The sequence below is a fragment of the Oncorhynchus kisutch genome, linkage group LG30, assembly GCF_002021735.2.
Source record: "Oncorhynchus kisutch isolate 150728-3 linkage group LG30, Okis_V2, whole genome shotgun sequence".
NCBI lineage: Eukaryota > Metazoa > Chordata > Actinopteri > Salmoniformes > Salmonidae > Oncorhynchus > Oncorhynchus kisutch.
The window spans coordinates 40,270,514-40,282,688 of NC_034203.2; the positions used below are offsets into that span (position 1 = coordinate 40,270,514).

Here is a 12,175-nt window from a genome sequence, read left to right on the forward strand (position 1 = left end):
ACCTCGTTCAAATAATACAGTGTTTGATGTACCTTTACATATTCAGTCCATTAGTTCCTACCAACATTAGTTCCTACCTCTCATCCACACAACAGGCTGCGTCATCAGGCTCGCTCAACATTTAATTATCAATTCAATTATTCATAGCCGTTATAGTGCAGCTGTTTGTGGGGAAATGTCACTCCCTGGTTGTGCTTAGGAAAGAATTAGAAATGGGTGGAAGGTATGAATGCAACATAAAACAGTCATTATGAATGCTTTATACAATCCGTTTCTTTTGGGGGACGAGGGTTCTTATCATTTTGGTCATTTAGCAGACTCTTATCCAGAGCGACTTATAATGAGCTGGTTGTGCTCAGTGGTGGTGTGCAATGGGGCTGGCTCAGTGGTGGCTTAGACACCTATAGAGATCTGAGATATTGATGAAAAACATTGTAATATTAGGAGTTTTCCTGGATCAAAATGGGGCTTAGGTGGTGGGCGTGGCGGGGGTATGGCCATGAGGGTGGCTTTAATAATGTAAAAATTCATGTAAAAATCTATCACTAGCCACTTTAAACAATGCCACTTAATATGTTTACATACCCTACATTACTCATCTCATGCATATACTGTACTCAATACCATCTACTGCATCTTGCCTATGCCGTTCTGTACCATCACTCATTCATATATCTTGTATGTACATATTCTTTATCCCCTTACACTGTGTATAAGACAGTAGTTTTGAAATTGTTAGGTTAGATTACTAGTTGGTTATTACTGCATTGTCAGAACTAGAAGCACAAACATTTCACTACACTCGCATTAACATCTGCTAACCATGTGTATGTGACCAATAACATCTGCTAACCATGTGTGTGTGACCAATAACATCTGCTAACCATGTGTATGTGACCATTAACATCTGCTGGGGCTATGGCCAAAATACTTCTGAATGAATCATTTGGGGAATTTTAGATTCTCCCCGACTGTCAAGCTTTTATTTTGGTGCTTGTTAGTTCTTAAAGAATATCTTATTGAAATATATTTATATCCATTATCTCTTCTACATATTTTATATCTGGTTTAAGTTGGGGGGGGGGGCATAGGCGGCCAGAAACAACACTTAGGCGGCACGCCAAATGGTTTTCTGCATAGAAAAGTCCCTGAATGTAATGTTGTAATGTTAGGTGGTTAATCATGATCAATCACACCTTATAGTTACGCTTTAACAAGGACCTCGAGTTAGATACAGTTTCTTCTCCCAGACAGGTGATGTGGTCAGGACAAACTCCGGGCACGAGGCGTACTGCATGCTTTGGCCTCCGGTGTGATGGCCATTTGGGCTAGCGTGGGCATGTGTTGTTGAAGCTTGGTTTTGCATACAGTAGCAAAATGGGTTGTAGATTACTGTGATCAATGAGCATGCATCATATATGCCAGCTGTATGGGTCAGCAGTGGTCCCTAAGTAACCACTAACCGTGGGTTTAATAGTTGAGAGGAGCAGTTGGACCAGGTGTGAGTCACACCTGAGACAAGGTGGTGGTTTACTCATGTGATAATGACCGAGAAGCCTGTGTTGAGGATATATTGGCATGAGTGTTGTTAGGCCCAAGGCTTTAGCCGGTGGTAAATTTGTGCAACAGACACAGGTGTTGCGTTCCTGTTCCCTACCGCACGTAGAACAACGTAAGCTAGAGAACAGGTGGTGGTTTGGGCTACCATGAGCATGGGTTGTATCACTACTATATGTGATGTAGTCCTAGCTCCACAGTTAAGGGGAGCAGGTGGGCACAGCTGTGTGGTGGTTTACCTAATTACAGTTTCTACTGTGGGGATGGGCGTGGTGAGCAGTCCTATGTGACGTAGTCCTATGCTCTACAGTACAGATCACTGAATAAACCCTATGGGTCCTGGTCAACAGTAGTGCTCTAGGGATGTGACCGTGGGCTCAGGGGGTTAACCTACCGTTAGCATGGGTATGGTATGCTCAGTTTTTTTTTAAATGTTCATTTATCCAATATTTTACCAGGTATGTTGACTGAGAACACGTTCTCATTTACAGCAACGACCTGGGGAATAGTTACAGGGGAGAGGAGGGGGATGAATGAGCAAATTGTAAACTGGGGATTATTAGGTGACCGTGATGGTTTGAGGGTCAGATTGGGAATTTAGCCAGGACACCGGGGTTAACACCCCTACTCTTATGATAAGTGCCATGGGATTTTTAATGACCTCAGTCAGGACACCCGTTTAACATCCCATCCGAAAGACTGCACCCTACACAGGGCAGTGCCCGGGGTATTGGGATATTTTTTTTAGACAAGAGGAAAGAGTGCCTCCTACAGGCCCTCCATCACCACTTCCAGCAGCATCTGGTCTCCCATCCAGGGACTGACCAGGCCCAACCCTGCTTAGCTTCAGAAGCAAGCCAGCAGTGGTATGCAGGGTGGTGTGCTGCTGACTTTGTTTGAATGCAGGGGGGATTAACCTACCGTTAGCATGGGTATGGTGAGCTCAGGGGGTTAACCTACCGTTAGCATGGGTGTGGTAAGAAGCCCCCAGGCAAAGAACTCCAGGAAGATCACCACCACAGCATGATAGACGCTGGGATCACCCATCCCCTGGGGCTACAGCATGGAGAGAGAGAAGCACAATGGAAAAGAGAGATAAGAGAAAAGGAGGGAGGAGGGAGGAGGGAGAGAGAGGAGAAAATAAGAAAAAAACAATTAGCTGACAGACATACAATTCAAAAATGCTGTATGCACATCCACAAAACTTTAATTTAAATAGCCAACGGACAACACTCGTTTCAAAAATAGTGTGTGCAGTGTGAGTGAACAGCCAGTAAACTGCAACAGGTGCTGAGTATAGTGAGTGGGACTGCCCTTCTAACCCCAAGTGTCCACTAACATGTTGACTTCTGTTCATGGATTTAAAAGGAAGAGACTGGTGAAACATGATGGAACTCCCTAACCACGCTAACACCAATCCTTCTACATGCGTGGGGAGGAATGCAGAAGCGTCCACTTCCCAGAGATGGAAGAGGGGACATGGGAGTCTTGGCAGGTGAGAAAGCCATGTTGGCTGTAAAAGTAGGGCTGGGTGTGTTCATTCTAGACCACAAATCATGCAATGCAATGTCAAGAACGGCTAGTTTAATTCTGACTGCCTTCGCCTAGATCAAGCTAGTCTGCAGGTAACCAAAACCGTGTCAAAGGCTATTTGAAATCCAAAGTATTGTTGCTGAGAACATATGGTTCTCGTGAGATCTCATTGGCTCAAGACTATAGCCAACATAAACAAGTGGCATCTCCCTCTCAATTCTAGTACCTACCCAAACCATGCTCCAAAGGACCACATTACTCAATCAAGATCATTGACCTTTTGGTTATTATTGAAGCCTGAATTGAAGGGACAAAACTCAAGCAAACTCACAGCATATTTCAGCCAGCTAGGTAACATTTTGTTTGGAGTAACTTGTTAGCTGCTTTCTCTTTTTCTGTTCAACTCATCCCAAACCATCTGAATTGTGTTGAGGTCGAGTGATTGTGCAGGCAAGGTCATCTGACGCAGCACTACATCACTCTCCGTCTTGGTCAAATAGCCCTTACACAGCCTGGAGGTGTGTTGGGTCATTGTCCTGTTGAAAAACAAATGATAGTCCCACTAAGCGCAAAACAGATGGGATGGCGTATTGCTGCAGAACGCTGCAGTAGCCATGCTGGTTAAGGGTGCTTTTTTAATTCTAAAATCACTGATAGTGTCACCAGCAAAGCACTCCCACACCTCCATGCGTCACAGTGGGAACCACACATGTAGAGATCATCCATTCACCTACTCTGCATCTCAAAAAGACAGGGTGGTTGGAATCTAAAATCTCAAATTTGGACTAAGACTAAAAGGACAGATTTCCACCGGTCTAATGTCCATTGCTCGTGATTCTTGGCCCAAGCAAGTCTCTTCCTCTTCTTCTTAGTGTCCTTTAGTAGTGGTTTCTTTGAAGCAATTCGAGATATGTCTAACTTGAACTAAGCATTTATTTGGGCTGCAATTTCTAAGGCTGGTAACTCTAATGAACTTATCCTCTGCAGCAAAGGTAACTCTGGGTCTTCCTTTCCTGTGGCAGTCCTCATGTGAGCCAGTTTCATCATAGCGCTTGATGGTTTTTGCGACTGCACTTGAAGAAACTTTAAAGTTATTTACATTTTCCACAATGACTGACCTTCTTGTCTTACAGTAATGATGGACTGTCGTTTCTCTTTGCTTATTTGAGCTGTTCATGCCATAATACGGACTTGGTCTTTTAGCAAACAGGGTTGTCTTCTGTATACCACCCCTACCTTGTAACAAGTGCCTCAAACACGTCGAGGAAAGAAATTCCAGAAATGAACCTTAACACGGCAGACCTGTTAATTGAAATGCATTCCAGGTGACTTCCTCGTGAAGCTTGTTGAGAGAATGCCAAGAGTGTACAAAGCTGTCATCAAGGCAAAGGGTGGCTACTTTGAAGAATCTCAAATAAGATTTTTATTTGTTTAACACTTTTTGGTTACTCCATGATTCCATGTGTTATTTCATAGTTTTGAGGTCTATACTATTTTATTATAGAATGTAGAAAATAGTAAACATAGATGACTAACAGGACTCGTTTTGAAGCTACTGTGCCTCCATCTTCATACTACCCCACCATTGTGTTGAATCCACCGTGCCTCCATCTTGGCTCTCCCCCACCACTGTAAGAACTATTTTGGAAGCTATAGAAATGCATTTTATGATTTTTGTGTTGTTGTTGCAATGTTTATTATATTACAGACACCTTAATGCATAGTTTTAAATTATATTATGTGAGCTAAATGAAAAAAATACGAAAATATGAATGGAAAATTCAACACCCTACAACATTGCATTTTGGTCTTGATCGGATTTAGCTTCAGAGAAACTGCGCAATGAGTGCAGAGAAAAAAATTATACCGAATGCAATTTAAATAACTGAACCGATGGTGAAGTAGTTAAAAAAAATGAATTGAGATGCAATATAATTCCATTCATTCCGATGGAGGACTACTCCTTCTGGGGAGAGCCAACATGGCCGACCTATTGCGTCAAAGCCTCTCATTGGCCAATACACAGCATTAGCGATCTAATGTTTTATCCACATTCAGTGTACAAACATTAGGAACACCTGCTCCTTCAACGTCAGACTTACCAGGTGAAAGCTATGATCCCTTATTGAATCCACTTCAAATCAGTGTAGATTAAGGGAGAGACGGGTTAAATAATTACTTTTAAGCCATGAGACATGGATTGTGTATCATTCAGAGGGTGAATGGGCAACAAAATATTTAAGTGCCTTTGAACTTAGCTGCCAGGCACACCGGTTTGTGTGTCAAGAACAGCAACGCTGCTGCTGCTGGGTCGGTCCCCCCCCGGCGCAACAGTTTCCCTTGTGCATCAATGGTCCACCACCCAAAGGACACCCGGCAAACCTTGTCAACTATGGGCCAGCATCCCTGTGGAACGCTGTTGACACCTTGTAGTCCATGCCCCGACTAATTGAGGCTGTTCTGAGGGCAAAAGGGGGTGCAACTCAATATTTGCAAGGTGTTCCTAATGTTTTCTACACCATTGCAAACAACTGACACGAGTTAAACGTGTTCGATTTGCTTTGTTTGAATACTACAGTAGCGTGACTAGCTATCACACACGGCAAAATTTGAATCTAAAAGCTAAAAAAAACAGCATTTTACGTCAAACACAACACCAAACAAACTCGAATGAAGCGTGGCTCAAAGCTAACAGCTGACTTGCTAACTCGCTGTGGTCTTGTTACCTTTAACAGTAACGTTACAACTTGTACCACCTAGCAAACATTAGCCCAGCCAACAGCTGCTAGTTTGACATGACACTAGTGAGCTGACATGTTAAACTGCCCAGCCCGGAAACAACTGGTAGCTAAACTTGATAAAACAAGCAAAATAAAATCATGCAAAACATGTCAATGTACATAGCCATTAGGCTAACGAAGAAAAATAGCTAAATATGTTAGCTAACGTTACTCACACTGCCTCCATCTTTTATAATAATTTTCTTAGCCAGAAGAACGCTGCGGTTCAGCCGCTTTTTCTTATTCTTTTCTCCCGTCATTGTTAACTTATGTCCATTCTTGATGTCAGAGGGGTAACTTCAGTAATAAGCTCTGGAAAATGATCAATATTTGACTTCGCCTTCTCTGGCTACATAGCAAGTGATTACCCAATTCACATTTCCCCACCTCATTTTGATCCATCTTCCTGTGTAAAAAAACAAACCGCCCCTCCGGTACGAGACTTAGCCCTGATTGGCAGGCGCTAAGGAGGCGGAAGAGGAACCTCTGGATTTGATAGGTTCAGTAAAAAAGTTTGTACTATCGATCACAAAATGTATTTTGTCGACATCATCTGTAAGTTTTGCCAGAACAGAGGAACATCATTTCGAACAGTACAGTAACACATGCTCTGATATTATAATTAATTGGAGGCGGCATAAAAAAACAAGTAGTCTACAGTTACCTTTTCACCTCGTCTTCGTGTATTGGTTGTTTGGCACAGAGACATGTCCATCAAATACGTAAGTGAAAACCCAACATGCAACAATTGCATTGAGTTTACGGTGTTACAGTTCGAGGAAATCAGTCAGTTGAAATACATTCATTAGGCCCTAATCTATGGATTTCACATGACTGGGAATACAGATGCATCTGTTGGTCACAGATACCTTAACAAAAGTGGGCCTCAGGATCTCAAGATGGTATTTTTGTGCATTCAAATTGCCATCATTGTTGTCTGTAGCTTATGCCTGCCCATACCATAACCCCACCACCACCATGGGGCACTCTGTTCACAATGTTGACATCAGCAAACCGCTCACCTACAGACACCATACTGGTTGTAAGGCCGGTTGGACGTACTGACAAATTCTCTAAAATGACCTTGTATGCGGTTTATGGTAGAGAAATGAACATTAAATCCTCTGGCAACAGCTCTGGCGGACATTCCTGCAGTCAGTATGCCAATTGCACGCTCCCTCAAAACTTGAGACATTTGTGGCATTGTGTCGTGTTACAAAACTGCACATTTCAGGGGCCTTTTATTGTCCCCAGCACAAGGTGCACCTGTGTAATAATCATGCTGTTTAATCAACTTCTTGATAAGCCACACCTTCCAGGTGGATGGATTATCTTGGCAAAGGAGAAATGCTCACTAACAAGGATGTAAACAAAATTGGAGAGAAATAAGCTTTTTGTGCGTATGGAAAATGTCTGGTTTCTTTAAGTTTCAGCTCATGAAACATGGCACCAACACTTTACATGTTGCGTTTATATTTTTTGTTGTGCCCGAGGAGTATTTCTGTCTGTCATAAAGCCCTTTTGTGTGGGAAAAACTCATTCTGATTGGCTGGGTCTGGCTCCACAGTGGGTGGGCCTGTGCCCACCCATGGCTGCACCACTGCCCAGTCATGTGAAATCCATACATTAGGGCCTAATTTATTTATTTCAATTGACTTGATTTTCTTATAACTCAGTGAAATCTTAGAAATTGTTGCGTTTACATTTTTGCTCAGTATAATTTGTGAATGACCCCATTCATAATACACAGACATGATAAAGTAATATACAACATTACAGATGTGAGCAGGCAGTCATTTAAATCTATGATGAGGGAGAGAGAAGGTGCTTTATCTTAAAAGGTAGACTCAGAGATATGAAGTAGATGCTCAAAGTAAATAGCATTGTCGGTCAAGTTAAGCAACAACTAAGAGCATTGAAGTGAGGTTAAACTTCTCCGCTGTTTTGGTCCTGTACGCTTCACATTGTAACTCTGTGAAGCAAACTCATGCAGATTCATGATTCCAGTCTTAAGAGCAAAGTCTTGCATCTCGCTCATTGCAATCTCTTCAGTGCTGCTTGTGTCTATATCATTTAGATGAGTCAACCTTTAATTGTCATGTTTTTTTGGGGGAGGGGGGTGGGGTGCTTGTGAAAATGTGAAAATATGTCAGTAAATATATTGTTAATAAAAAAAGGAGGACCAAGGTGAAAATATCCATCTCAATTTCAAAGAAAACAGAAAAACACCAATATGCTGATAACCTTAAAACAATCTTGACTGTATTGTTTTCATTTGAGGTTAATTATCAATAAAATAGGACATTTATTTCACAAAGTACCAAACTAGGTGGCATAGAAGTAGTCCATTGCAAACAAGGAACCTGTATTATGGATTAAAATGATTTGGTCCTCGTTATACTACTGTCCACAGGTGAGACATCCAAAATACTTGGCTTTACAATAACATGAGATTGTACATGGTTAATATCAAAAGGTGCATTGGTACAACAGACTGCACTGTGTCTTGTGTAATTCCATTATGACATCATTAGAAAACCACAGATGCTTTCTTAAGAGGCTCTCAACGTCAACAGCAGCATCGTGGACTACAGGAGGAGGAGGAGGGCCAATCACCCCCCCCCCTCACATAGGGTGGCCATTTTATGTAGTGGAGCAGAACGAGAGCTTCATGTTCCCTAGTGTTCATGTCACTAAGGACCTATCATGGTTCAAACACACCAAGACTGTCTTGAAGAGGGCACGACAACACCTATTCCCCCCTCAGGAGGCTGAAAAGATTTGGCATGGGTCCCTAGATTCTCAAAAGGTTCTACAGCTGCACCATCGAGAGCATTCTGACTGGTTGCATAACCAGTGTGTATGGCCCAGTGCATCACTGGGACCGAGCTTCCTGCAATCCAGGATCTCTATACCAGGCGGTGTCAAAAGGAAGATCAGTTGGTAGAGCACGGCACTTGCCAGGGTTGTGGGTGCGATTCCCACAGTGGCCCAGTACGAACAAATATAAAAATGTATGCGCTCACTACTGTAAGTCGCTCTGAATAAGAGCATCTGCTAAATGACTAAAATGTAAAAATGTAAGTGACAGACTGTTCTCTCTGCTACCACATGGCAAGCGGTACCGTAGCGCCAAGTCTAGGACCAAAAGGCTCCTTGAGAGCTTCTACCCCCAAGCCATTAGACTGCTGAACAGTTAATCAAATGGCCACCCGGACAATTTACATATTCCGGGTGGCCATCTCTTAGTTATTCAAAAAGAATTGCACTGACTTTCTTGGACAGGCTCGATGTACCCTCACTGGACTATAGCCACACACACACTACACAAAAACTCCAACACACACACATACATACATTCACACGCTTCACATATGCTGCTACTACTCTGTTTATTATCTATGCATAGTCACTTTACCCCTACCTACATGTACAGTACCAGTCAAACATTTGGACACACCTACTCATTCAAGGGTCTTTCTTACCATTTTCTACGTTGTAGAATAATAGTGAAGACATCAAAACTATGAAATAACACATGGCATCATGTAGTAACCCCCAAAAAAGAGTTAAACAAATCAAAATATCTTTTATATTTGAGATTCTTCAAATTAGCCACCCTTTGCCTTGATGACAGCTTTGCACGCTCTTGGCATTCTCTCAACCAGCTTCACGAGATAGTCACCTGGAATGCATTTCAATTAAAAGGTGTGCCTTGTTAAAAGTTAATTTGTGGAATTTCTTTCCTTCTTAATGCATTTGAGCCAATCAGTTGTGTTGTGACAAAGTAGGGGTGGTATACAGAAGATAGCCCTATTTGGTAAAAGCCAAGTCCATATTATGGCAAGAACAGCTCAAATATGCAAAGAGAAATGACAGTCCATCATTACTTTAAGACAAGTTTCTTCAAGTGCCGTTGCAAAAATCATCAAGCTCTATGATGAAACTGGCTCTCATGAGGACCACCACAGGAAAGGAAGACCCAGAGTTACCTCTGCTGCAAAGGACAAGTTCATTAGAGTTAACTGCACCTCAGATTGCAGCCCAAATAAATGCTTCACAGAGTTCAAGTAACATACACATCTCAACATCAACTGTTCAGAGGAGACTGCGTGAATCATAGCAATTGGTCAAATTGCTATAAAGAAATCACTACTAAACGACACCAATAATAAGAAGAGACAAACTTGGGCCAAGAAACACAAGCAATGGACATTAGACATTAAACGTAAGCATTTCACTGTTGTATTCGGCACACGTGACAAACTGATTTGATTTGACCAGTGGAAATCTGTCCTTGGGTCTGATGAGTCCAAATTGTAGATTTTTGGTTCCAACTGCCATGTCTTTGTGAGACGCAGAGTAGGTGAACGGATGGTCTCCTCATGTGTGGTTCCCACTGGTCCCACTGAAGCACGGAGGAGGTGGTGTGATAGTGTGGGGCTACCACAGCGATACGTCATCACATCTGGTTTGCGCTTAGTGGGACTATCATTTGTTTTTCAACAGGACAATGACCCAAAACACACTATTTGAACAAGGAGTGTGTTGGAGTGCTGCATCAGATGACCCTGCCTCCACAATCACCTGACCTCAACACAATTGAGATGGTTTGGGATGAGTTGGACCACAGAGTGAAGGAAAAGCAGCCAACAAGTGCTCAGCATATGTGGGAACTCCTTCAAAACTGTTTGTGCAAAGAGTGTGCAAAGTTGTCCATCAATGCAAAGGGTGGCTACTTTGAAGAATCTAAAATATATTTTTATTTGTTTAACACTTTTTGGGTTACTACGTACATGATTTAAATATGTGTTATTTCATAATGTTGATGTCTTCACTATTATTCTACAATGTAGAAAATAGTACAAATGAAGAAAAACACTTGAATGAGTAGGTGTGTCCAAACTTTTGACTGGTCCTGTAAATATTACCTCAGTTAGACTAACCCGTACCCCTTCACATTGACTTGGTATAGGTACCCCTTGTATACAGCCTCGTTATTGTGTTACTATTTCCCCTAGATTAAGTTAGCACATTTTTCTTACCTTTTAAAAACTAGGCATTTTAAGGTAAGGTCGACATCTGTTGTTTTCGGCGCATGTGACAAACAAAATTAGATTTGATTTGAGCTTTGATCATTACACACACACACACTCACACTCACACACACACACACACACACACACACACACACACACACACACACACACACACACACACACACACACACACACACAAATGGATGTAGGAAAATATACATCATGTGCTTGGTTCTTGTTGCGATAACACAGCTCCAATGCTATCAGTCGAAGGATTAGCATCGTGTATTAGAGACACCACCTGTCGGAGGACAATATGGCCCCATCCTAGATGTCCTCTAGCCTGGTCCCAGATCTGTTTAGTGCTCTTTCCAACTCCATTGCTGTCATTGTACAGCCATGTTTGGCATGATAATTCCATTTGGAGCAAAAACAGACTGTCACCCAGGCTAGTCCTCTTCCTCATCTATGAAAGGGATGTCCAGCTCTGAGAAGTTCCTGCTCCTGGTTTTGTTGTGGGCTGGGGGTTCTATCCATCTAGCCTGGTCAGTGGCTGTAGTAGTTCTCTGGGCCAGGTCAGGTGGCTTAGGAGGGCACTCCTGCCTCGGGCTCCTCCACAACAGGTTCATTCTGCCTGGTGGAGAAAGTCTGGATTATTAAGAGGTGTTGGCTAAACCACATACTGATCTGGGACCAGCTGGCTGGTTAAAACAGGGCCTGGTAGAGACACTCTGAATTAATCTAATAGCAGCTGGTCCCAGATCTATTAGGTGCTGGGAATGACAATGAGAATCAGAGGAGTTAATATAATATTAGACATTTAGGTGGTCCCGGGAATCAAATCCACTATACTGGCTCTTGCAAGCACCATGCTCTACCAACTGAGCTACACGACGCGCAAACCGATCTGGGACCAGGCTCGTACAACAGGCTGATACAGTCTGCCTGCTCCTGATAATAATAATAAAAAAAGGATCTTCAGTCAGAAATGAACTAAGACACCAAGAAATACCATAGTTACTGTTACCTGGTTACACAAAACCCAGAAATAACATAGTTACTGTTGCGTGGTTACACAAAACCCAGAAATAACGTAGTTACTGTTGACTGGTTACGCAAAAAAACACAGAGATACCAAAGTTACTGGTAAGGCTGTCAGTAAATCATTCACCTGGTTATGACCCACTTTAACAGGGAATACACCACTTCTTTCTTCAAATCTCTCCCGTAATATAGCCAGGAGTTGGCTAGCAGGAGATCGGTAAA

At 42.4% G+C, this 12,175-nt stretch overlaps 2 protein-coding genes across 3 annotated transcripts in view; both read right to left on the minus strand.

The window, feature by feature from the left end:
- Positions 1–6,295, minus strand: part of mfsd14a2 (major facilitator superfamily domain containing 14A2) — a 41,180-nt gene extending 34,885 nt beyond the window's left edge. Inside the window, exons 1-2 of the mRNA XM_031810433.1 lie at positions 6,047–6,295; positions 2,518–2,613 (exon numbers count right to left, since the gene is read on the minus strand). Coding sequence (XP_031666293.1) covers positions 2,518–2,613; positions 6,047–6,130 — 180 coding nt within the window. The 5' untranslated portion in view covers positions 6,131–6,295. The remainder of the gene's footprint in view (positions 1–2,517; positions 2,614–6,046) is intronic.
- Positions 6,296–10,705: 4,410 nt separating this feature from the next.
- LOC109874786 (unconventional myosin-IXb) overlaps positions 10,706–12,175 on the minus strand; it is an 80,187-nt gene continuing 78,717 nt past the window's right edge. Inside the window, exon 41 of one of the 2 annotated variants that reach the window (XM_031810083.1) lies at positions 10,706–11,543. In XM_031810083.1, coding sequence (XP_031665943.1) covers positions 11,359–11,543 — 185 coding nt within the window. In that variant the 3' untranslated portion in view covers positions 10,706–11,358. The remainder of the gene's footprint in view (positions 11,544–12,175) is intronic. The other variant, XM_031810084.1, reaches the window with a different exon arrangement.